This window comes from Harpegnathos saltator, unplaced genomic scaffold (assembly GCF_003227715.2).
Source record: "Harpegnathos saltator strain DR-91 unplaced genomic scaffold, Hsal_v8.6 scaffold459, whole genome shotgun sequence".
Taxonomy (NCBI): domain Eukaryota; kingdom Metazoa; phylum Arthropoda; class Insecta; order Hymenoptera; family Formicidae; genus Harpegnathos; species Harpegnathos saltator.
Window position 1 is genome coordinate 36,334 of NW_020230271.1, and position 23,994 is coordinate 60,327.

The window sequence follows — 23,994 nt, forward strand, 5'->3', positions numbered from 1 at the left end:
GACGTAAATAATACATCTTTTTCAGGAAATTTATATGTAAATTTATATGTAAATGGAATTATATGTAAATGTAATATGGAATTTATATGTAAATATATTTTCAATTTATAACTGTGTTATATGTCTAACAGTCACAGAAAAAATTAATATGTCCTATGAAAAGAAAAATTATATTAGGTTGGGGAAAAAGAAATCCATTATTTTTTCGTTTATTTCAAGGCTTTATTTAACATAGTTAGGATTGTTCGATTTTGGTCTAATAAGCACCGTTTTGTTCTACAATTTGTCATTTTAAAGGTAATTTCATGATCCCTCTTTCATAGAAGCCCTGGTCCTTATTTGCAAAAAACTCGACTAAGCGATTTTCACAGTCTTCTCTTGAGGTCAATTTTTTACCATCAAGGAAGTTTTGCAATGACAAAAACAGATAGTAATCGCTTGGTGCCAGGTCCGGACTATAAGGTGGATGCATCAAAACTTCCCAACCAAGCTCCCGGAGTTTCTGACGAGTCATTATAGACGTATGTGGCCTGGCATTGTCCTGATGAAAAATAATTCCTCTCCTATTGACCAATTCTGGCCGCTTCTGGTCGATCGCTAGCTTCAAACGGTCCAATTGTTGACAATAGAGGTCCGAATTTAGTGTTTGGCCATATGAAAGCAGCTCATGGTGGATGATTCCTTTATAGTCCCACCAAACACTCAGCAAAACCTTCCTGGCCGTTAATCCTGGTTTGGCCACCGTTTAAGCCGTTTCGTTGCGCTTTGACCACGATCGTTTTCGCACAATATTGTCGTATGTAATCCATTTCTCATCCCCAGTCACCACCCGTTTCAGAAATGGCTCGATTTCGTTCCGTTTGGTCAAGGCTTCGCAGATTGAAATTCGGTCCATCATGTTTTTTTGCGTCAATTCGTATGGCACCCAAACATCGAGCTTTTCTTGAATCCTGCTTTATGCAAATGGTTTAAAACTGTTTTGTGGTCGATCTTCAGCTCCTGGGCGATACTACGACTGCTAACATGCCGGTCCACTTCGATCATTTCCATAATTTTATTGACATTTTCGACAACGGGCCTACCTGTGCGAGATGCATCTTTAACATCAAAATTACCGGAACGGAATCGACGAAACCAAAATCGTTACTATCGTTACCTTTACTATCAAGAATATATTACTATAATAATGCCCTAACTTTTGTTAACTTATCGACCTTTGGAAATTTCAAAATTATTAAATTAACAAAAGTTAGGGTACTATTATAGTAATATATTCTTGATAGTATATAAATAAAGTATATAATATATATAATAATAATAGTATATAAATAAATAAAATAAAAAAGTAATACTATTTTTTCTTTCGACGAATAGTTAGCGAGATATCGTAAGTTAAATGGTGAAAAAATTACCAAGTTTTTCTTAAATATCTCAAAAATATTAAGCAAATAAAAAAATATTTCAGACAAAAGTTGTTCAAATTAGTTGGTCGAAAAAGATGATATAATAAAAGATTTCTATTTAAGAAAATTGATGATTAGTGAATATCTTGAAAGTGGCGCCATCTCTAAACAAAATGCTATCGCTGTCTTATATCCCCTTTCAAGCCAAACAACTTTTGTCTGAAACATTTTTCGATTTAACGCAGTGTTTTTGTGAGTGAGATATTTGAGTGGGTCCTTTAAAATGGGACACCCTGTATATACATACATACATATTGCTGCGTCCGTGTCTTTGGGGGACATGATATCCCCACGCTCCTGGGAGTGGACTGCAAAGGAATCGAACAGAGATTGTTTGATAGCTGTTGTTGTCAAGGAGGTTGTTTAATAAATAAAAAAAGGAGAGATGAGAGAGTCGCCCGAGTTTTGTCAAGACGAACGGACGTGTTAAAAATAAAGCTTCTTTCGTTTTGTTAATTCCGTGTTATTTTTCTTGCGCAAGGGCGCAACAATATATATATATCTATATACGTGGACGGTCCGATAAGTACTTAGCCTCACCGCCCGATGGCGCCACTATCACAAGAGAAATTTACTATCGTGTAGTACATTCTCGTAGACGGCTACTGTCGAAATTTCAGCCGAATCGGACTCGTAATTTTGTTTTGACCGCGTGTGGAAGCGGGCGTGTCCGCGGATTTTAGAAAAATGGAAAAAGAGCAATATCGGTCGGTGATTCGATTCTTGTTTTTGGAAGGGAAATCGCGCAGCGAAATCAAAGAGCGCTTGGATGCTGTGTACGGTGACTCTTCTCCTTCGATGGCGACCGTCAAAAATTGGTTTAACGAGTTTCAACGTGGTCGCACGTCGGTTTTTGATGAGCCACGCCCAGGTGCCCCGAAAACGGCTACCACGGAGGATAACATGACAAAAATCCACGATCTCGTATTAGCAGACCGCCGATTGAAGGTGCGCGAGATAGCTGAGACAGTAGGCATCTCAAAAGACCGCGTGGGTTATATCCCGCATGAAATTTTGGGCATGAGAAAGCTGTCGGCGCGATGGGTGCCGCGTTTGCTCACTCCGGACAACAAGCGCAACCGTGAAACCACTTCAGCAGTGTTTGACGCTGTTTAAGCGCAATCCGAAGGAGTTTCTGCGTCGTTTCGTGACCGTCGACGAAACATGGATCCACTGGTACACACCAGAGACTAAGGAACAATCGAAATATTGGACTTCACCCGGCGAACGTGCTCCGAAGAAGGCGAAGACTGTCCTATCGGCCGGAAAGGTGATGGCCACCGTTTTCTGGGATTCACAAGGTGTGATCTACATCGACTACCTGGAGAAGGGCAAAACGGTCACAGGGCTGTACTATGCCGAATTATTGGGCCGATTCGACGCCGAATTGCAGAAAAAACGGCCCCATTTGGCGAAGAAAAAAGTGCTCTTCCACCATGACAACGCACCGGCTCACACCTCCGCCCTCGCCACGGTCAAATTAATCGAATTGGGCTACGAACTGCTGCCCTATCCACCATATTCTCCAGATTTGGCCCCGTGCGACTTTTTTTTGTTTCCAAACTTGAAAAAGTCACTCGCCGGGTAGAAATTTGAGTCGAATGAGGAGGTCATCGCCGCCACGGAGGCCTACTTTGCAGACCTCGAGAAAACGTATTTTTCAGACGGGTTAAAGAAGTTGGAGCATCGCTGGGTCAAGTGTATCGCTCTAAAAGGAGACTATGTTGAGAAATAAATCGCCACTTTTCCAAAATTTTCGTTTTTCTTTTGTAGGCTAAGTACTTATCGGACCACCCTAGTATATATAAAGCATTATTGCATACAAATTATATTACAAATGTTGCTGCAATGTTACACTGCAATGTTACTGCAATATTTCATTGCAATATTGCTGCAAGCGGACATTTTACCTTTGCTGCAAGATTGCAGCAACATTGCAGTAACATTTCGCATCGTTTCTGCAATGTTGCAATCTTGCAAAACAACGTTGCTGCAATGTTGTTGCAACGGTGCTGTGCTGTATGGGAATGCACATTTTTCAGCGAATATTTAATGAAAGCTGTGTCATACCTCGATGTTTAACGATAATTCGCGACCGAGTCTCAGCTGACGAGTCGAAAACGAAACTTCGTGACGCGAAAACCGAGTTGCCTTTACGCAGCTGGCGCGCTGAACTTTTCTCGGCATTCCGACGATTTATTTCACTTCACTTCGCGCAGCGGAACGAACGTCATTCCACCATAACATGCGCTCGAAACTTATTTTCGACATTCCCGGTAACGATTTAAGGCACGAGACTCAGCTACGATGAATGTCAAAATCACAAGAAATCACGGGCGACGGTTTCTTGCACACAACACAATCCGTAACCGGCGCCATAACTAAGGCCATAACTAAGGCGCCATAATAAATAGGAATCGCAACTGCGAACAGCACTACAAGCGGGATACTCGGGAAGCTGAGTTGACCAATCGCGGTGATTCATTTCTTTCCGTAGTGGAACTATTTATCTGCACAAAGTGTACGAGGACGAGGTGCGGGTGAAAGCAGTCGATGATATTTCGATTTAGGCTGCGTTCCGAAATTCACTGTTCGTACTGAAAATACATAGTTTATGTCACGTATACTATAGAATTTTAGTGCTGGCAGTGAATATCGGAACGCAACGTAGTCTTCAGCGCGCCCATATGGATGCGCAATCTATCTATATAAGTCTATAGGCCTGTTCGTTTTGTCTGCACTGCTGAACTGGTGCAACAAATTGAAGTGAGAAAACCTACGTTTGTCTCACTTTAACTTGTTGCACCAGTTCAGCAGTGCAGACAAAACGAACAGGCCTTATGGTAGAAACAAATGCGTCTGGCCAAAATATCTAGTGATTTTCGATTTGGATAAATGTCGGGTATTAATAAGATTGTGTACAGCGCATGAAATGCAGCAACTAAATATTTTATTTTTTAGGGTTTCTAACTTGGCAACTTCTTTGTTTCTAGAAAGCAAATTTTCTTATTGGATATCTAAAATCATACGTTGAATATCGGATACAGTGTGAATTATTCGTAAGAATTTACCGCCATCCGTTTTCCTATCTACAATCCGTCGACCGTTGCTTCTTCTCTGTCGGATTCTCTTTGGTTTCGCTGACCTCAAGTATCAGAGTCCTCCTTGTTACATCTCATATTGGTCACGTTCATCTGGACAACAGGAGTGGTTCTACGGTTATACGTGCTTCTAAAGTAAGTAATACAGTATACGAAAAATATTGTGAGCCGAGAAATCATCGATTCGGTCACCCTCGTTGCACGTTCGTTCGATCAAGTTTCCGTGATGTTTAATGGCCTCGGCCATCATCGTGGTCTATGTACCGCGCGCGATCTTAACCTCTGAATCAGCCGTCTGGCATTATGTGCGTAATCCACACGCATGACGTGTGTGCCTTCAAGGTGCGCCCGATATAACGTACAATGGAACGACGCAAAGAACTCTCGATGCGGCCATTTGTTAAGAATTGCATTGAACTGTCTTTGAGGTCAAGTGTCAGAATGTATTGTGACTGTCGTGGCCACACGCTCTTGTCTCCGCATTTTTTTTAGTCACATATTGATAAATCGACGATTATATCATAAGGAAGGAAAAATTTTTAACGCTCCCAATACGTCGGAGTGTCGAATCTTATGTCTTGCAAATGTCCTAATATATTTCACAAGTTTTCGCAACTTATCTTTGCCATCTTGAAAAAAATAGCTTTGAATGATATAATGTTCGAGAGAGGGCATTTTGATTACATTTTATTAACATTTTGGTTTTTATGTTTTCCAGAAGGTTATTGTATGAGTCAAAAAATAGAAAAACCGATACTATCAGGTCAACGTATAAAGACCAGAAAAAGAGGTAAAAATAAATACTCATATTGAAAGGGCATATGAAATTCCTTAGAGGTATTGAATTATAACACAGTCATCATTAATAGATGAGAGAGAGAAGTATGATCCAACGGGGTTCCGTGATGCAGTTTTGCTTGGCTTGGAAAAGGCTGGTAACGACCTAGAAGCAATTTCTAAATATTTGGACGCGGCTGGTTCCAAGTTAGACTATCGTCGATACGGGGAAGTACTATTTGACATTTTGATAGCTGGAGGCCTTTTGGTTCCTGGTGGTTCCATTGCTCAAGATGGCGACAAACCAGTTAAGACCAGTGCATGTGTGTTTGAGCAGCCAGAGGATATGGAATCTATGCGGAATTTTGAGCAGGTAAATATCAATAGGAAGGTAAATTTAGATTGCTCTTTGCAATCATCTGTCTTTATTATTTTGCTAAGAGGAAAACTATGTTTTACGGGTAATACATATCTATGAATGAAACAGGTTTTTATCAAGCTCATGCGACGATATAAATATCTGGAAAAAATGTTTGAAGAAGAGATGAAAAAAGTTTTGGTATTCATAAAGGGATTTTCACCTAAAGAACGCATCAAATTAGCTAGAATGACAGCATTATGGATTTCTAACAGTTCTGTACCACCTACAGTACTCTCAGTGTTGATCAATGAACATCTGGTCAAAGACAATTTGGCATTGGACTTTCTTTTAGAAGTTTTTGTCACCTGGAAACAAGAGAAAGGTTTATCCAGTTTAATGACTGCTTTGAAGAAAGGAGGTATCGAAGGAAGGTATATATAATGATAAACTATAAATATTACATGTAACTCTTGAAATCAAGCACGAGAAAAATGACAAATAAAAGTTTTATCTTAATTACCAGTATTTAGCTGTGCGTGTGTGTATGTAAATCAAATATAATTAAGTTTGTATGTAATATGTAATATAATTAAAATTGTATTAATTTGTAATAGTTAAATATGCAATATAGTTGCTCAAGTACTATTATTACTTTGCATGTTCACATAATTCTATATACATTTATTTAATACTTAAGTAATTTATTTGCTACTTATGTAATTATTTTAGACTGATGGAGTTTGTACCACCAAATAAACGAACAGAAGAACACTTTCGGTCTGTGTTTGAGGCAGTGGGCTTAGCTGACATTGTGAAACTGCATAAGGCTCAGGCAAGTCAGGAAGCTAAGCGAGATCTGCAACAACTCCTTCTGGACGATTTAGCGGATAATAGGCCGATGAAGGATATTATATTCGATCTCAAAGAAATGGCACAAAGGAGTGGCATTCCCGAACATGAAGTGATTGGATTGGTAAGATCAATCTTTTTTTTAATGGATAGTTTGAAATTCACAAAAAACTCTTACGAATGTTGACCATTTCCGTCTATAGATTTGGGTTGTTGTAATGGGACAAGCCGAATGGAACAAAAAAGAAGAATTAGTCGCTGAACAAGCACTGAAACATCTAAAGATTTACACTCCACTGTTCGGTGCTTTCACAACCACTGCCAGATCTGAACTCGCGCTTATCCTCAAGGTCCAGGAGTTCTGTTACGAGAACATGAACTTTATGAAAGTCTTCCAGAAGATTGTTTTACTCTTTTATAAAAGTATGTTGATACACGTGTCGGAAAATTGTCTAATATTCTAATAAATATAACTAAATGTGTGACCCCTTTGCAGCGGATGTTGTCTCAGAGGAGGTAATATTAAAGTGGTACAAGGAGGGCCATTCAGTCAAAGGTAAAATGCTCTTCTTAGACCAAATGAAGAAATTTGTAGAATGGTTGCAAAATGCCGAAGAAGAATCGGAATCAGGAGAGGAAGAGGATTAAAAGCACTCTCTCAAGTAAGTTTTTTTCAATAAAATCCCCTTGTACATTTATTATGTGTCTCTTAATGCGACTTCCTTCAACAGGACGCATCATTGCCAGAAACAAGAAAAATTGACATAGTCCCGAATTTTCAAAATGGGTCAACAATTCAATATCAATCGTAAAAAGCACTTGACAAAAGTCCAGTTATACAGATAAATAAAACATAAGTCAATGTTAGGTACTGTATGTTGGATCAAGTGTATAAGAAAATAGGAAATTTTTAAATCGTCAATAAATTAATGCTAATACCCAATCATCAGTGTGAAAGATGAACTGTAAATTTGCAATGTCTTTGAATTGTATTACTTTAAGAAAAAAATATTTTGTGTTACATTTTTATAACTCCGCTACAAAAATATATACAGAGAATAACAAAAAAGTTATAAGAAAAAGAAGGAAGAGAAATCTTTATCCCTGTGTACGTACAATTTTCGGATCCTCCTTTCTTTGTATAATATTGTACTAGTTTTTAGAAAATATACTGTCAGGTAGAGTATTTGATGTCCGATCTTTTGGTGAATCCTAACTTCCTCGTGAGTAGAATGGACAAATTTTTCAATGAAGAATCTTGACGTTATATTACGACTAATTGTTATATTGATACGTATATATATATATATATATATGTGTGTTAAATATCGAATAATATAAAAATAGTACACTTTTTCGAAAGGATAAAAAAAGGGTATTCATCCTATATCAACTGAAGAGATTCGTAATGCGGTTGCAAAATGTCGACTAATTTTCAAGAGATCAAATCTACTTTCACATGACTTATTACGACTAAAAAATTTGTTCAATCTATGATAAAAGCGTTTCTTTATTTTAATAATACATGTTTTAATAATTGCCATTGTAGTTATATATCACTTTCACTTAAATCTTGCTTATACTTGAAAGTTCTCATAGTCGCGACTGGTTGCTTTCTGATGAGCGTTTTATCCTTCATCAGAGGCACCAGGCTCTTCGGTACAGTGATACGCGCGTGCTTCGTCTGATAAGACTCGCATAATGCGATCAACATGCGAGGTATCGCGCAAGCGGTCCCGTTCAGCGTGTGCACATGAGCCGTGCCACCGTCTTCGGTTTTATACTTGATGTTGAGTCGTCTCGACTGATAGTCCGTGCAATTACTGCAACTTGACAATTCGCCGTACATCTTTCTTCCAGGCATCCAGCCCTCTATGTCTGACTTCCTGAAAAACATTCACCTTTTCGTAAGAAAGTAGAAGCTACTTGCGAGATATACTTGTGTCAAATGAAAAAAAAAGAATATGTGTGTTACAAAATTTCCATGGCTTTGTAAACGCGTGATACTAATTGTTTTCTTTTTCTTATTGATTTTTCAAACGAATTCTGCGAGAATAAACTCGTCTTATTACTGTACCTATAAGCAGATGTACCCAGGTCAGTCGGAGGCATGTCCATTACTCGGAAATGCAGTCCCAACGACGAGAACAATTCTTCCTGCATGTTCCGGAGATCATGGAACACTTCCTCGGATTGCAGCGGTTCACAACAAACGAACATTTCTACTTTGGTGAACTGATGAACCCTATTTATAAAAGTGAAAGTCGCAAAAATAAAATGGCTTTGAGTTGAAAAAAAAAGAAACATAATCTCAACGTTGCTTCCAACGTTACTTTACCTATAGATACCTCTTTCGTCCAGTTTGGTTGAGGTCTCCGCGCGGTAACATCGACTAACAGCGACTAATTTCAGCGGTAATTCATCGCGAGAAAGGATAGTGTTCATCATTCTACCGGCTAATGCAATCTCCGCGGTCCCGGACAAGCTGTAATCGTCTCCATAATAAGGATCCAAGTTGTATACAAGGGTGCGAGCACCCTCCATTATCAAACCGCACCTATTGATTAGTTCTGTAGGAACAATATCGGGGACCGACAGCAGTTGGAATCCATTCTTCAACAATTTTTTCACTGTGTAACGGACCAATGCTTCTTCCAGTCGTGCCAGGTCTCCTAAGAGCATGTACGCTTTTTGTCCAGCGACAGGTCCCAATCCTGTTCTTATCAGTCTCAAGTGATTGGCAAGTTCCGTAAATTCCTGAGGTTCAAAATCGTATTCTGGCTTCTCGCCGTATTCCTTCAGAAACTTCGGTGTATCACCGTACTCGAATATCGCGGAATGCGTGCAATTTGGTATTCTGCTCAATTCTTTCGAGAGCAATTCTCTCTTCTCGGGTTTATCCGATAATTCAAGAACTCTGTTGATATCTCCGATACTCTTTCGCCTCTTTATGTTATTCAAAATGGTGTCACGATTGGCAGGATCGCATAAAAAGTCTGTGTTGTACTCAGGCTCGGGTATATGTAACTTCGTGCTGGCAACATTTTTCTCTGGTACTTTTGCAGGCTATTGCATGAATATCAACGACATTAATATCATTATTATCGAAAAATATCATCAGCAATGTGCGAGTAAAGAAATAAATAATAGAAGTCCAGTAAACAAATAACATTAGATTAATATTTTGAAATGTCGATTTTATGTCTCTTGAATATTTTCACATATTTGAAAAAGAAAATTCAAAGATATTGCTAGACAATGTAATCCTGTCGAATGTTCTAAACATATTATTATTAAACTGTCAAAATTACTTGCAATGATGTTGATACTACATTCAAAATCATATATTTCAGAAAAATATATATATTGTTAAATATCGTTTCAATCAATGTTCAATCAATGATTTTTTTTGTTTGCTGGGAAGCAAGACATAAAATTACGTACCAATGTATGTAACCAAGAATGCTGTAATCTATGGATTTGCTTGAATAATTCCTTGAATTTCATTTTGTCTAAGATTAAATATACCAACTGGCTGTCCTATGCAAACAACAGAAAATTCTGACAACAATTCTAGAAAATTATGACTCGATTAGATCTTATTAAACCTCCATCATTGATGTTCATAATTGTTCATAACATTATATTACAAATAAATGCAACTGAGAACACATTCAATATAAGAGAAGAAATGATAGCTCTATTGTTGCTACTGATGTACAAATTTGATATTTAACAAATAATATCAAATATTCTAATCACATTATGAATGATTTTCTTTAGTAATTCATAAGAGTAATTAAACGATTGAATAGACAAATACAAAAATTATGTCCGGATACGACAGAACATGATACGATATACGATAATTAAATTTTGGATAAACCTTGAGTGCAATTGATGGTTTTTATACGACTTTTCATCGAACAATTAAACGGATCACACATTTAGCTAGCGATAACAATACACACACATGAGCTTTGCAGCAACGGTCTTTTTGTACCCGTGGACGAATAACAAAACCTCTATTGTTATTTCGGAATTTAGAATCAATCTGCATTTTAAGTTAATTACCCTGTGACGAAGCAACAGTCGCAAAAAATTAATTGGTTCATAATTGGCACTTGTAAGTGAATATATAAACTTATTGACGGGAAACCGATCACAGCACAAATGTGCTTAAAAGATTAGTTGAATTTTTACATATATTTCAATGGATATTCTTCTTATTTTGAAGATGACATACAACGTGTAAGGTGCGGATACATCACGTGTGATATTAAAAGTAATGTTGGAGTGTTGCGCCATGTAAAATGTGTACTAGAGTTATATTTAGTAAAGATTGTTTTTTTCCACTTACCGACAACCGTTGATTCGGTGTGCGTGTATGTTGCGTAGTTTATTTCATAATAATTATACTTATTAACGATAAATATGTACTGAACCAATGATTGTCAATAAGAGTCTACAGAACACAACCTCGAACCTGAAAGAAGAAAAGAAAGACCTTGTATACACTCCACAAAAACGTACGTCGAATCCACGAGGAATTCACAAAACCGCATGGATATGAAAGTGAAGTGGACATAACGTTCCTATTTTTGTGGGGTATTAAACAGATATTTCTTAACTGCGGATTTATTTCATCAATATTTCTTTCAACATTCAATATTCGACGTTTCGTCGCTTCTCAAGCAAGCTGACGCGGATAATTCCAAAGTCATGTATTCGCACTCTCGCCATGTTTTACATGTGATCTACATACGTTCCACCATATTCATCCAAGCTTTATCATATTCGGCCTAAGATTCAAAGTGTTTAAAACGCTGCTGATAACTCTAATTAGATCATCTTTCGAAATATATTGACAATATTGTGTTTACGTTTGTATAATTGAAATTGTGTTCAGTATGCTACAACAGAATAATAATTACTGCGTTATTTTAACGAAAGCAGGTCCTAGGGAACCAACTACTTCCGACTGATTTTGCACATATTTCCGAGGTATAGTGCAAGTTTAGCAATTCATATAACGGCTTGCTGTTTTGTAAAAGTTGTGCGAGCAATTTTGAATCGACCAAATCCTTGGTCCGAAAGGAAAGCCACACATTCTCGACATAATTTTTTACGTACGATCCTACATCATCGATTCTCGCTGTTATCGGATTGATGGTATTTAAAATATTTTCTTTGTCGTCTGAAGATAAACTTTGGCAATAGCTTTTAATAAGAAACTTGCAATATCTTCCGCATCAATTGTAATTAATTTTTTTGTAAGCTTAATGTTACTTTTACGTATTTTCTTTTCTCAAACAGGTTATATCGCTTTTCTTCGTGACTGTCACTAACAAATGTCGAGCAAACGCATTCCGATTTTCCTTGTTGCCACAGTCTACCACTGTCTAATGTTGAAATTATTGAAATATGCTGATTTCGGCAGCAATATTGTCAGTATCTTCAGGCCTACTTTAGGAGACGACATGTCGGACGCGTTGGGTTCTCTATTGCTCACTGGTTTCCGCACAACAGACGACTTCCGGCTGCAAGACACGACGAACGAAGCATCAGGCGAGGAAGAAAGCGAGGCGACAGCCAATTGTATCTCGCTACAAGTCCCTAGCTTCCTCACGAACAGACCGGTGATTGGCCGTTGCAGGAATCACGCGTTATTCCCTAGCGTCCGGCGCCTCTCATTTGCGAGCAGCTAACGGAAAGGTAAATTCCGTTCCCAAGCGTAAGGTCTGGCGTCATTTGGTCGAACGGCAAAAGGAGGCTACGAGAAGAGGAAATCCAAAGCGGCGGCGTATCGACCGAGCACTAACGTGCCCGCGATCCTCCGGCGCGTTGTTACGCATCATCAGAGGTACGACGATCGATTAGCGACAATTGAGATCATACGTGCGGCGGTTTCGTCCCGCGCGTGCACCACCTCCGCTTTCGCGGGCTCGGCACGTCGTGTTCCGCGTGACGATAACTCCACTCGCTGGCTCCCCGTTGGCCATTTTGCTATCCGTTGATAAATTCACGGGATTTTCGTACCGACCGGTGAATGTGCCGCGCGCGAGAATAGTCGCGTCACACAAAGTGTCAAAATGCAATTTCGTGCGTGTTCAGGCGTGCTTTGACATGCAGGCGGAGCCCGTGAGTGAAATTTCGTGATGGATCGAGCGCGGCCGTGAGCGAGTACGCGCTTACCTGCGATGCCCGTTGTTGCCAATATTTCGATACGATGCGCGATGAATCGCCGGAACACGCTCGTAGTCTCGCGTTACTTTGCCCCTGAGAGGTATTCTGTGGCCGTGCGTAGACCTCTCTCTTTCTCTTTTTCTCTCTCTTTCTCTCTCTATCTGTCTCACCGATCGCAGTTTCGTGCAGCAATCAAAGTATCCTCGCATACATAATATTCGTCGGCATAGAACGCGCACGGCTTCGTCTGCGCGTTATTTAGCATCGGTCAGCAATCCGCGCACAAATTCGTGCATAATATACCCGCCAGTTTTTCTCGTGTTATGCGCGTCCCGTTTGCGATGCTCATTAATCCGCCGCTTATGCGCGCACGTTAATTGAGGTTCGATCGCGCTTCATTATTTATGTCATTAACTATGTCTTATATTCTAGGTACGATATTGCAAAGGTGCATGCTAAACGATGGAGATATCGTCGGATATATTACAGTCTTTGGATATTGTATCGAGTAAGAAGAACGTCATGGAAGTGTTGAAAGACGATGTCGCGGAGGAGAACATTATCTTGGAGTCTGAAGCGACAGAGGATACTGAGGAGACAGAGATAGAAGAAATTATAGAGATAATTGAAGAGATTGACGAGGACGATGAATCTCTTTCAGATGATATATCCTTGCCAAAGGACGATGATAAGATACCAAGTACAAAGGAGAACGGAGAAGTTATAAGGGATGATATATATGATCAAGAAACAGACAAGAACATTGAGATTTATGGTTTTGATGAGGACAATTCAATGTTCACATCGCCAACTATAAATAAAGAGGAGGCAACCAAAAATACAAATAACAACACACAAAAAAATAGCAGGAAGAAGCAAGTTATAAAGTATGATGTAGATGAGGATTGGCAGGATGAGGATCTGGAGCATATGGAGGATTTGGATAATACTGACGTACAGGTGCAGATTGCTCCCAAAAATAATAAAAAACATACAAATAATCAAAACATTACACCATCATTGCCATCAAACAAATTAGATATAAAGTTTCATACAAATTCTATGGCAAAGTCTGACAAGTCAAGAATGGACAGTGGTATTGGGAGTAATGTAAATAATGTGGAAGACAATAGTGATACTCATGAAATAGTGAAGAATGTAGAGAACAATTTGTTGTATACTGTACTTGGAACAAAGAAGCAAGATTCATCTACGAAGCAGCAAGAGAAACTTAACGATGGGCATTATATCAAAGTTATTGTCTATTGATTGAAATATTACAAAATATCAACAATGCTTTCATATCTTTATCTAACAATTATGTTTTAGATGGAACGACTTGATGAGAACACCATACCAGTTGAGGGTACTATTTATTACGAAGGAGATAACATGGAGACACTGTATGTAGCACAAGCTATTGACGACAATGAGCAATATCAGTATGATAATGCTACGATTGAACAAGACGAGCAAATGTGGGAAGCTTCGAATAACGATTCCAATCAAACCCAAGAGGAAGACAATTCTCAAGTATATAATCTACAATGAAATAGCTAACACACTTATGAATTTTACTGGCGAATGTGCTATGAATGTCTTATGATGATTCCAGGATCAGATATTTTTGCACGAGGACGAAGACGGACAGCTCTATTTCAAAGATGATTCTGGTGCTTTGCAACCGGTGTATCTGACAGATGATGGAAATTACGCAATCGCGGAAAGTAACGACGACCAAGTAACTAGTAAGGAATCGAAGCTTCAGCAGAATAATAAAACGGTGGAAAATGAGGATAGCTTCACATTACCCGAGTTAGAATCTAAATCTTCCAGTAAACAGGTATTATTGTGCATCAATAAGTTTGATACATGGAAGACTTGACGTGGTACTCTAGTATATTTATGATCTTTTTAGACATCTAGTGCTACTGTAACAGCAACTTCACCACTGCAAGATATTGACAATGAAGATAATAATACTGTAACCATCTCATTGATAATATCAGAAGATGAGAATGGACAAAAGAGAACTCAGGTCATTATACCAACAACAGACAACTTGAAATGTGACATCTGCAATAAGAGCTTCAAAACGTCTTTCCAGTTACTTAGGCATAATCGATTGAAACATGCTCGCGAGGAAGATATAACTACAAGAAACTTCCCTTGCGACTTGTGCCCTAAGAGGTAAGTTATGATTATTTTTTTATTGCACCTATTCATGTTGTATTTATTATTATTCAATCCATTCCTGCATATATTGTGTGCGTGCGTGCGTGTGCGCGCGTGCGTGTGTGTGTGTGTGTGTGTGTAGCACCTTAGGCTTCTGTTTTATAAAATGCCATTACACTTATATCCGATTGATATCTTATCCTATTATTACTGTATGTTTATTTCTTCCCCTTCCCCTCCTTTTTTTGTCACGTTTCAAATTAACTTGTATGGCTAAAACTGAAACCAGATACTTTCCTCTTGTCTGTATCTATTTCTCACTTTCCATCTTATTACGTCTATAATTTTCCTTTTCTATCCAACATACATGGTAACTACTCAATATCTAAGCTACTTATCTTTGTAATTTTTCATTTTGTTGTCGTTATTCATTAACTTTTTTATATAAACTTTTTTCTCTTGCTTTAAAATAAATGTATATGAATTAAACTCATAATTGATACAATTTAAACAGCTCACAATTAACACAAAATAATATGGAATTTATTCAAAAACTGAAACGTGGTTTCGAACATCGTCATTGATATTTCGTAATGTTCCCCATATTGTCTCTATCTTCCAATATATTCCCCCTCTGTTTAACCCTCGCTGTAAGTATATAATAAACATTAAGATTACGATTTTATACTTATTATTCATCCAGGTACCCAGATCAGACTTCTCTAGCACGCCATAGAAAAACTCACACCGGCGATCGGCCGTTCCAATGCTTGGAGTGTCACAAAAACTTCCCTACATCCACGGCGTTACGTCGTCATTTGAGTCTCCACAATTCACAATCACGACCGCTCCCCTGCATCTACTGCGGCCGTCGATTCATGGAGAAAGCAAGTTTGACGAAACACGAAGAATCGCACATGCCTCACGAGCAGCGTGTACACACATGCGACATATGCCAGAAGAAGTTTACACACGTGACCGATTTGACCATGCACAAGAAGTATCACGATCCTGACAAGAAATTCGATTGCGAGGTATGCGGCCGCGAGTTCAACCGTTTGAACAATTTGCAGAGACATATGATGGTTCATCAGCAAGTAAGCACAATCGCTTTGAATCCAGTCAATAGTTGTCCAGTGAATACACTTCATTGTAATTTCTTTTTTTTTTTTCGCGCATTTGTCTTCTTGTTTCACATCGTTCCATGTGATTGTGGACGTCGTTCCATCTGATTGTGGACGTCGTTCCATCTGATTGTGGACGTCGTTCCATCTGATTGATAAATTATTTTTTCTTTTGCAACACAGCAACAAGGAGGAACCGAAGAGATACTCTCCTGCGATGTATGTGGAATCACGTATAAGTTCATGAGTTCATTGACAAGGCACATGGTGACTACGCACATGAATCCTGAGAAGTTGAGACAGCAAGCGGAGGAGCAGCGACGAAAACGTGAGAACAACTACCGAAAATATCTGGAGAACCGAAGAATGTACGAGACTCAGCACACTACATATAATACAAAGCGCAACTATCATCATACCTCGCGTTCACTCACTGGTAATAACGATGACACGGCCTGACTTAATTCTCGCGTAGTATCTTAACTTAACGGTTTCGCGAAAACCATTACGACTATCTCCGTGGAAAATCACCTATGTAAAAAATAATACCATTGTATCTCAAACGTGCTGCATGCAGTCATGTTTGTTTTGTATCATTGATTGGCATAACCATACATAGATGTGCATTTAATGGACTTGCCGAGAGTATATAGCTAAAAAATATACACACGTGTGTGTGTGTTTCAGAGTAAGATTACTTCTTAATTAGATTGACATTATGGAATATGTATGCCAATGATACAGGTATACGAAAGAATACATGCATACATACATATATATATATACACACATCTATATATATATATATATATATGCACATACATACGCGTGTATGTGTGTGTGTACATTGTGTATGTATACAAGCAAATAATTTCTTTAGTCCTGTATGCACTGAAAATGCTGATTTAAAATAAAATAGCACCGTTTATATACAAACGTTTCAAGCGTGCCTTAAACTACTTATTCGTTTATTTGCACAACGTCTCGAGCGCTTTAAAATATGCATACTTAATATCAAATTTCATGTCATACCAATAATTAACGGATATGCAAGCATGGGACTGCGTTACATGATGGAACCATAGAGATGGCAGATACAGCGCATCTCCCGCATTCAGTGTGACTTTCAGAGTGTGTACCATACTTTGGATATCTATAAATAAAATGATTAGTTTACTTTGCAAGTTCTTCTCTCCGGCGAGTATTATCGGAGAAACAGAATGTTTCGTCGCATGTATACTGAACTTTTCATAATCTGGCTTTAGAGGGTCTATACATATCCATGGTGTCAATGTGGAAGAATTTGCAATTTGTTCCGAGTCGAATGTGCCGCTGCTGTCAGATCGATCGTCCACTTTCCAGACTCGTGTTCTTTATAAACAGCGGATGGATAATTTTGATATGGAATTCATGGTAAATCCGTGGGAGGATGTAAAATGAAGTTCTCACCATTCACAACACAATATGTTTTCATAATGATCTTTATGCACTGCAAGAATTAATAACGCAAATAAATGGATATACGTTGGAGTCTCATAGGTCCTTAGAATTAATCGCATAGACGTCTATTAAAATTATGTTTACGTTAATACTTATGTATACCAAGCGTCAATTATCAATGATCCTTTCTACAGATTATGTATAAGTATAAAATTCAACGAAGAAACGATGATCGTGCGTACGATTTTTTTTAACACGATGAGATTGAAAAGAAATTAAGATAGTCTCAATGTGTTGTCAAGTCAAAATAAAACTTTACTGGAAGTCACAGCTCTTTCATCTCCCATCCAGAAGTTCACGGCATCTGGTTACTTTCCGAACGCTTCATTAGCCCACGGTATCTCGATTTCTGCGTCCGACCACAATTTACAAAAACTGCTTATAAAATTTGAGTTCTGTTTCTGTATGTAAAATATGCTGTTCTTCCATGGATTCTCCAATTCATCGAGGAATTCTGACATCATGAGATTACGTTCTTCAGGCATTACGAAAAATTTTTTCCCAGTTTCATCCGTTTTGGCTATCGCGTCTGCATAGCCGTTCGGTGTTACGGCGACTGAAATCTTCTCATCACCGAATATCTTACGGAGATATGGTATGGACCACTTGCTTATAACAGGCCAATGTTTTATTGCTCCTCGTATCACTAATGGTATATTCTTTGAGACAAATTCTCGGTAGAAAATAAGCGGTGTGATTGTATGTGTTACTTCTGCAATATCTCTTTCCAAACATAATTCTATGAAATAAAATTATAATAAGAGAGGAGAGAATTATATGAATGTGAAAAAACTATTCAAGTATATTACTATTAATGTAATTGTATAAATTTAGATACTCTTTGTAGATACGTTGGTTGATATTACGATATAATGTAAGATGTTACAAAATAATTTATGAAATCACGATAAATTAAAGTATATATATATATATATAAAAATTCAATTTTATATACATAAGTTTTTTTACACAAATCTACCTTACGCCTCTCATGTTCATTTTTATTTTGTTTCTATTTTCATTTAATTTTATTTTTTATTTATTCATATTTTATTTGTATATTTGTACGTAATTATGGTTTATTTGTACAAATTATTATTATTATCACAAATTATATCATATAGCGATAGTATTTTTAAATTTTTTGACGAATGTTTTCATAAAAACATTTTTTTTGCCTTAGTAGATAGAAATCGTAAATCATATAGATCATTGTGCAATGTGTGTCCAATGAGGTTACTAAACATGTATCATTTAGATAAGCAACAAACCTTTTGTCTCTTGCGATAAAATGTAAAATGCTTCTTGAATTTTAACTTCAGCATTCGTCATTCTTCGAATATAAGTTATAAAAGAAGAAAACACAGCTGAATACTTATTGACAGATATCTAAAGTGTGACGGATGGATGTTAGGTTAGATCAGGAAATATAAATTCGTACATGTGTGTTTGTAATCGATACTCGCGACTTGTGAACACCGATGATTATTTGTCACATGCTATCGGAAATTTTATTACCGTCTGATTATCGGTAAGTGATAGGCGAGAAAGATCTACGTAACATATTTTAATGTGCATACGTAAGTCCATTCATCAATAAATATAGAATAGCAGTAATAGCATAATAGCATAAAAAAACTTATACTGAAGCAATTTTTAATTATATATATATATATATATATAGTAATTTTATATGTACACAGTTATGAAGCAAATAGAGTAATACTTATTGTATTAATGCCCCAGACAGCATACGGATGTCCATTGGACGTGCGTTATATGTCCATCTTTTTTACAAAAGACGTCCATAGGACGTACGTTTGTCACAACTTCGGACATAGGACGTCCTACAGGTTCGATGTCTAATAAGGACATCCTTGTTACGTCCAATTTATGTCCACGGACGTAAATCGGACATACGGACATAAATTGTACGTGAAACGTACATCCATTGGATGTCCGGTGCTGTCTGGGACGTTATATTATAGTGTACAAATTCTGTTATATTGTTATATTATTGTAATATGCATTTGCAAATCTTCTTAATACTGTCCATAAAATTGTCCATATACATGCATATTAATTATTGAATTATTATAAGTTTTATATAAAATAGCAGCCGACGATTTTACTCAATATATTATGTAATTATGAGTAAGAAGTAAAAAATGGTTCATACTGTGTAATTTTTTTTGTTGAAAATACTTATGCGGTGAACAAAAACTTATAGTTGTGCAAATGTATCAAACTCTAAAAGCATCTTTATTAATTGGAATTAAAGGTATAATATCAGAGTTTTGCACAAATAATAATATTTTGTAGGCACAATGTACGAGATAAACTAACAGAAACCTAAGACAAACTTGTAGATAAATATATTTTTAGCACATAATATTCAGCGATTGTCGCAAGCATGGAAAAACATAATATATTACAAGTACATCTGGAAAGACCTCTGTATGAACATAAAACCTTGAATCAAATTTATTGTTATGATAAACCAAGATCATCATGTGAGTGGTAAAAAAAGCCTATCGATGTTTGTGACTTGACATGTACGAATCCTACAATGTGAATTATCTTTTTATAGTGATACAAAACACAGTAAAAAATATCAGATCAAAAAATTGGAGGTCTTATGTAACATCTGTAGTACCAGCAATAAGATGGCTAGGTTCCTACAGTTGGAAGGAAAATATACTATCTGATATAATCTCTGGTTTAACTGTGGGAATTATGCATATACCACAAGGTATGGCTTATGCGCTTCTGGGAAATTTACCTCCCGTAGTCGGCATATACATGGCCTTCTTGCCTGTCTTGGTATATTTTTTCTTCGGAACATCTAAGCACATATCCATAGGTGAGCATATGTATGAAAGGTATAACATATGTATGAAAGTGATATATGTATAACAATAAGGACAAAGTGTTACAATAAGACATGTGATTTTTGAAAATATGCTGAGAGGATATTAGATGGAACAAGTTTACAAATGTTTAAGATAATCATGTATAGTGTATAGGTGTATAAAATATCATACAAAAAATTTTCATCTTCACACTGATGACAAGTTCTTTGGTCTTAGGAATTTAATACCAAATCACTTGGAATGACTCTGTCATAAAAATTACAGTCATGAATTATAGAATATGTGTCTACATGCTCTGTGGTTTTTAGTACACGATTAATGCATATACATATACATGAAATGGTGCAAACATAGTGAAATGCTACTTCCATTACAGAACTATTAAAAATAATACATCTTAAGTTTGACCTTATACAACAAGCTTGAACAATCAAACATTCTTGGCACCTATCAGGAACTTTTGCTGTGGTTTGCTTAATGACTGGCAAAGTAGTAACAACTTATTCGACAACTTACTCGACTGTGGGACACGTGTCTACGAATACCTCAGATGCAGTTTCTCAACGTCTCGAGGATGTCACGAATATGCACACACCAATGCAAGTAGCGACGGCCGTAACGCTGATGGTCGGGATATTGCAGGTCAATATTGCGTCGTTTTTCAGAAACTTGTTTCAGTCAACAGAAAATTAAGATTTTTCTTACTGTTATAGGTAATAATGTATATATTCCGATTAGGCATTGTGGCAACGTTGCTCAGTGAAACTTTAGTAAATAGTTTTACGACAGGAGCTGCGGTTTACGTTTTAATATCGCAGATCAAGGATCTTCTCGGTCTTAAGTTACCAAAGAATAAAGGATATTTTCAGTTAATTTTTGTGAGTAAAAATCTTGTTTGCATTTGGTATTGTATACTATGTAATATTATGTATATTATTGTAATATTATTGTATACTATGTAATATTATGATTTGTTTCCTGAATTCCTCCTTTCAGTCTGTTATAGATATATTTAAAGAAGTGAAGAATGCAAATATAGCTGCTGTGATAGTATCAACCATATCAATTGTTGTTCTTGTTATCAATAATGAGGTTTTAAAGGTAAGCAAGATTTTAACTTCATGCTCGAAGTTATAACTAAATTTTTTTTTGCCACTATATTCCATTAGCCACGGATAAATAAGAAATGCAGCATACCGATACCGATTGAGCTCATCGCGGTCGTCGGCGGGACGTTGGTCTCGAGATATTGCGATTTACCAAAGCTTTACGATATTAAAATTGTCGGACATATCCCCACAGGGTACGCGTATTCTTTTCAACATGAGACACGAACGCAAACGCAAAATTTAGATGTTTTTTTTTAATGATCTTTCGGCAGACTTCCCAAACCGGAAGTACCGAGTATCGAATTGTTGCCTTTGATAGCAGTGGACAGTATTGCGATAACCATAGTTTCGTATACCATCACCGTGTCGATGGCACTGATATTCGCGCAGAGGCTCAGCTACGAGATAGATTTGAATCAGGAGTTTCTTGCAATGGTGAGATGTAAACGTTACCTCAGAAATCGCAGTATTATATTTTCTTCCCAATCTTCTAACGTTTGATTGAATTTCTATGATTCCAGGGATTCAGTAACGTGGTAGGCTCTTTTTTCTCGTGTATGCCGATTTCAGCATCTCTAAGCAGATCACTTATTCAACAAGCTGTCGGAGGACGTACGCAGATAGCGAGCGTCGTCTCCTGTTTACTACTGCTCGTTATACTTCTATGGATCGGGCCGTTCTTCGAACTTTTACCGAAATGTGTACTGGCTTCCATAATAGTCGTGCGTATCGAATTAACAGTAAAACCATACATCTATAATCGACGATCATGAGAAGCCTTAAAAAATTTGCAAGACGATTGTTTTCTTCTTTTTCACAGGTAGCGTTGAAGGGGATGTTTGTGCAAGCCAAGCAACTCGTGAAATTCTGGAAGCTGAGCAAGACCGACGCCATAATTTGGGTCGTAACGTTCCTAATAGTGACGTTAATTAACATCGACATCGGATTATTAGCGGGATTGCTAGTGTCGCTCGTCATTATTTTACTGCAAACTATTCGATCTTATACATGTCTGCTAGGCCACATACCACATACAGATTTGTACTTGGATTTGGACAGATATAAAGCGGTAAGTTTTTAGCGATAGAAAGGTACAACAGAAAGGTAAAACAGAATTAGAAGAACTTTTTAAGAATTAGAAGAACATACATCGTCGTGTAAAAGCTAATACTATTCTGTAAATTACTCACCGATTATACGACAAGATGAATAGAATTTGAAATTTTGTTTGAAACGAGATAGTCATTTCTTTGTTATATATATCCTATTTTTCTTTTATTCAATCTTTTTCCAGGCAAAGGAGATTCAAGGGGTCAAGATATTTCGCTACAGCGGCACCCTAAACTTTGCAAATAACAGCCACTTCAAATCCGTTGTGTATAAATTAATAGGAATATGTCCACAGGAAATGATTAAACGCAGGAAGAAACTAGCGGAAGAGAGTCGTTTCTTAGAGAACAAAGATGTCAGTGAACATGAATTTCAATGCATCATCATGGATATGAGTGCGTTGAATTACGTCGATCCTAGTAGCGTTCATGTGTTGCACGTAATCGTAGAAGAGTTTGCACAGGTGAACATCGAGTTCTACTTTGTCAATTGCCTCGGTCCTGTTTTCGAAATGATAAATAAATGCGACACTTATATATACGGTGCAATATCGTTAAAGATTTTCGCAACTGTGCAGGATGCCATCGTTCATTTCCAAATGAGCAATGAGGTTGCCGCAAGATAACACCCGAGAACATCTGTTTTTTTTATTTGTTTCATCACGTGTACGCTATATTTTTGATAATCATGTTAACGTGCAATAGGCAGAAAGGAACGAACAGTTGTTGTACTTTGCGCTGTTATTGCTCTTCCTTTTACCTTTAAGAGTATTCCTTATATAAAGAGATATACGTAAGAGATATTTTCCAATCAATGCCAAAAAATTTCACGGCGCGTTATGAAGAATGATCGATTTATATTGTATAGTTGTGTGCTGCAATTTGCGACTTCGATTAAGTACAACTTTTTAGGAAATTAGGAATTTAGAAACAATTTGTTTGCAATTCCAATTTTACATTGTGAACAATTGGAGAGAAGTCGCTAATTGTTGGATGTTTGATGTACGTTAATACTTAGAGACTGTATTGAAAACAAAGTGATAAAAATGTACTTCATAATTTATAAACTTTCCTACGGATGAATATATATAATTGTTCTATTGGTTTTAATCATGTCGTTTTATTAATTAGCTTTTAAAAGATCTTATGCTACTGTTGATTAAAAAGACTCGAAATTGTGGTGTACTTACGTCGTATAATTATAAGAAAACCTAATGGGAGGAGAGATATCGTTAACCTCGGGTTTACAACTCTGTTTTAAAACATAAGCGGTGAAACAAGTTAACGAACCACAGTCAATTGTTCTTACATTTGTTATTGTTTACGTCTTAAAATAAGATTGTGGACTCGGGGTAAGAATTACAATG

General features: G+C 37.1%; 5 protein-coding genes across 18 annotated transcripts; 3 read left to right on the forward strand and 2 right to left on the reverse strand.

Moving 5' to 3' along the window:
• Nucleotides 1–4,494: 4,494 nt before the first annotated feature.
• Nucleotides 4,495–7,560, forward strand: kra (basic leucine zipper and W2 domain-containing protein kra). The gene is made up of 8 exons (XM_011155372.3): nucleotides 4,495–4,699; nucleotides 5,283–5,354; nucleotides 5,434–5,714; nucleotides 5,829–6,133; nucleotides 6,432–6,675; nucleotides 6,755–6,974; nucleotides 7,048–7,213; nucleotides 7,283–7,560. The coding sequence occupies exons 2-7, from the start codon at nucleotides 5,294–5,296 to the stop codon at nucleotides 7,197–7,199; spliced, it is 1,263 nt and encodes a 420-aa protein (XP_011153674.1). The 5' UTR covers nucleotides 4,495–4,699; nucleotides 5,283–5,293; the 3' UTR covers nucleotides 7,200–7,213; nucleotides 7,283–7,560.
• Nucleotides 7,561–8,034: 474 nt separating this feature from the next.
• Nucleotides 8,035–12,102, reverse strand: SerRS-m (Seryl-tRNA synthetase, mitochondrial). Of its 6 annotated transcripts, none has more exons than XM_025301930.1 (6): nucleotides 12,019–12,102; nucleotides 10,912–11,037; nucleotides 9,996–10,086; nucleotides 8,890–9,617; nucleotides 8,629–8,796; nucleotides 8,035–8,437 (listed from the first exon to the last, which is right to left on the reverse strand). In XM_025301930.1, the coding sequence occupies exons 3-6, from the start codon at nucleotides 10,056–10,058 to the stop codon at nucleotides 8,101–8,103; spliced, it is 1,296 nt and encodes a 431-aa protein (XP_025157715.1). In that variant the 5' UTR covers nucleotides 10,059–10,086; nucleotides 10,912–11,037; nucleotides 12,019–12,102; the 3' UTR covers nucleotides 8,035–8,100. The 6 variants fall into 6 exon arrangements, with proteins under 6 accessions (XP_025157715.1, XP_011153668.1, XP_025157714.1 ...); XM_011155366.3 differs by having other exon boundaries at nucleotides 9,996–10,091; XM_025301929.1 differs by having other exon boundaries at nucleotides 9,996–10,091; nucleotides 11,841–12,056.
• Nucleotides 12,103–12,175: 73 nt separating this feature from the next.
• Nucleotides 12,176–17,800, forward strand: LOC105191737 (zinc finger protein 354C). 5 transcript variants are annotated; one of them, XM_011155354.3, is made up of 7 exons: nucleotides 12,176–12,414; nucleotides 13,170–13,991; nucleotides 14,067–14,270; nucleotides 14,353–14,580; nucleotides 14,656–14,927; nucleotides 15,616–16,009; nucleotides 16,220–17,800. In XM_011155354.3, the coding sequence occupies exons 2-7, from the start codon at nucleotides 13,200–13,202 to the stop codon at nucleotides 16,493–16,495; spliced, it is 2,166 nt and encodes a 721-aa protein (XP_011153656.2). In that variant the 5' UTR covers nucleotides 12,176–12,414; nucleotides 13,170–13,199; the 3' UTR covers nucleotides 16,496–17,800. The 5 variants fall into 5 exon arrangements, with proteins under 5 accessions (XP_011153656.2, XP_011153660.2, XP_011153659.2 ...); XM_011155358.3 differs by having other exon boundaries at nucleotides 15,616–15,946; XM_011155357.3 differs by lacking the exon at nucleotides 12,176–12,414 and adding an exon at nucleotides 12,430–12,850.
• On the reverse strand, nucleotides 17,005–18,960 carry LOC105191739 (Jumonji domain containing 7). The gene is given in 7 exon segments (XM_019845349.2): nucleotides 17,005–17,176; nucleotides 17,178–17,189; nucleotides 17,282–17,372; nucleotides 17,375–17,502; nucleotides 17,504–17,525; nucleotides 17,796–18,275; nucleotides 18,808–18,960. Coding segments are annotated over 7 exon segments (966 nt in total). The 5' UTR covers nucleotides 18,869–18,960.
• On the forward strand, nucleotides 18,901–23,811 carry LOC105191740 (solute carrier family 26 member 10). Of its 5 annotated transcripts, none has more exons than XM_011155363.3 (11): nucleotides 18,901–19,067; nucleotides 19,922–20,049; nucleotides 20,127–20,399; nucleotides 20,864–21,051; nucleotides 21,123–21,287; nucleotides 21,406–21,510; nucleotides 21,579–21,712; nucleotides 21,791–21,953; nucleotides 22,040–22,240; nucleotides 22,339–22,587; nucleotides 22,813–23,811. In XM_011155363.3, the coding sequence occupies exons 2-11, from the start codon at nucleotides 19,950–19,952 to the stop codon at nucleotides 23,251–23,253; spliced, it is 2,019 nt and encodes a 672-aa protein (XP_011153665.1). In that variant the 5' UTR covers nucleotides 18,901–19,067; nucleotides 19,922–19,949; the 3' UTR covers nucleotides 23,254–23,811. The 5 variants fall into 5 exon arrangements, with proteins under 5 accessions (XP_011153665.1, XP_011153662.1, XP_011153666.1 ...); XM_011155360.3 differs by having other exon boundaries at nucleotides 18,936–19,067; nucleotides 19,859–20,049; XM_011155364.3 differs by having other exon boundaries at nucleotides 18,942–19,116.
• Nucleotides 23,812–23,994: the final 183 nt, after the last annotated feature.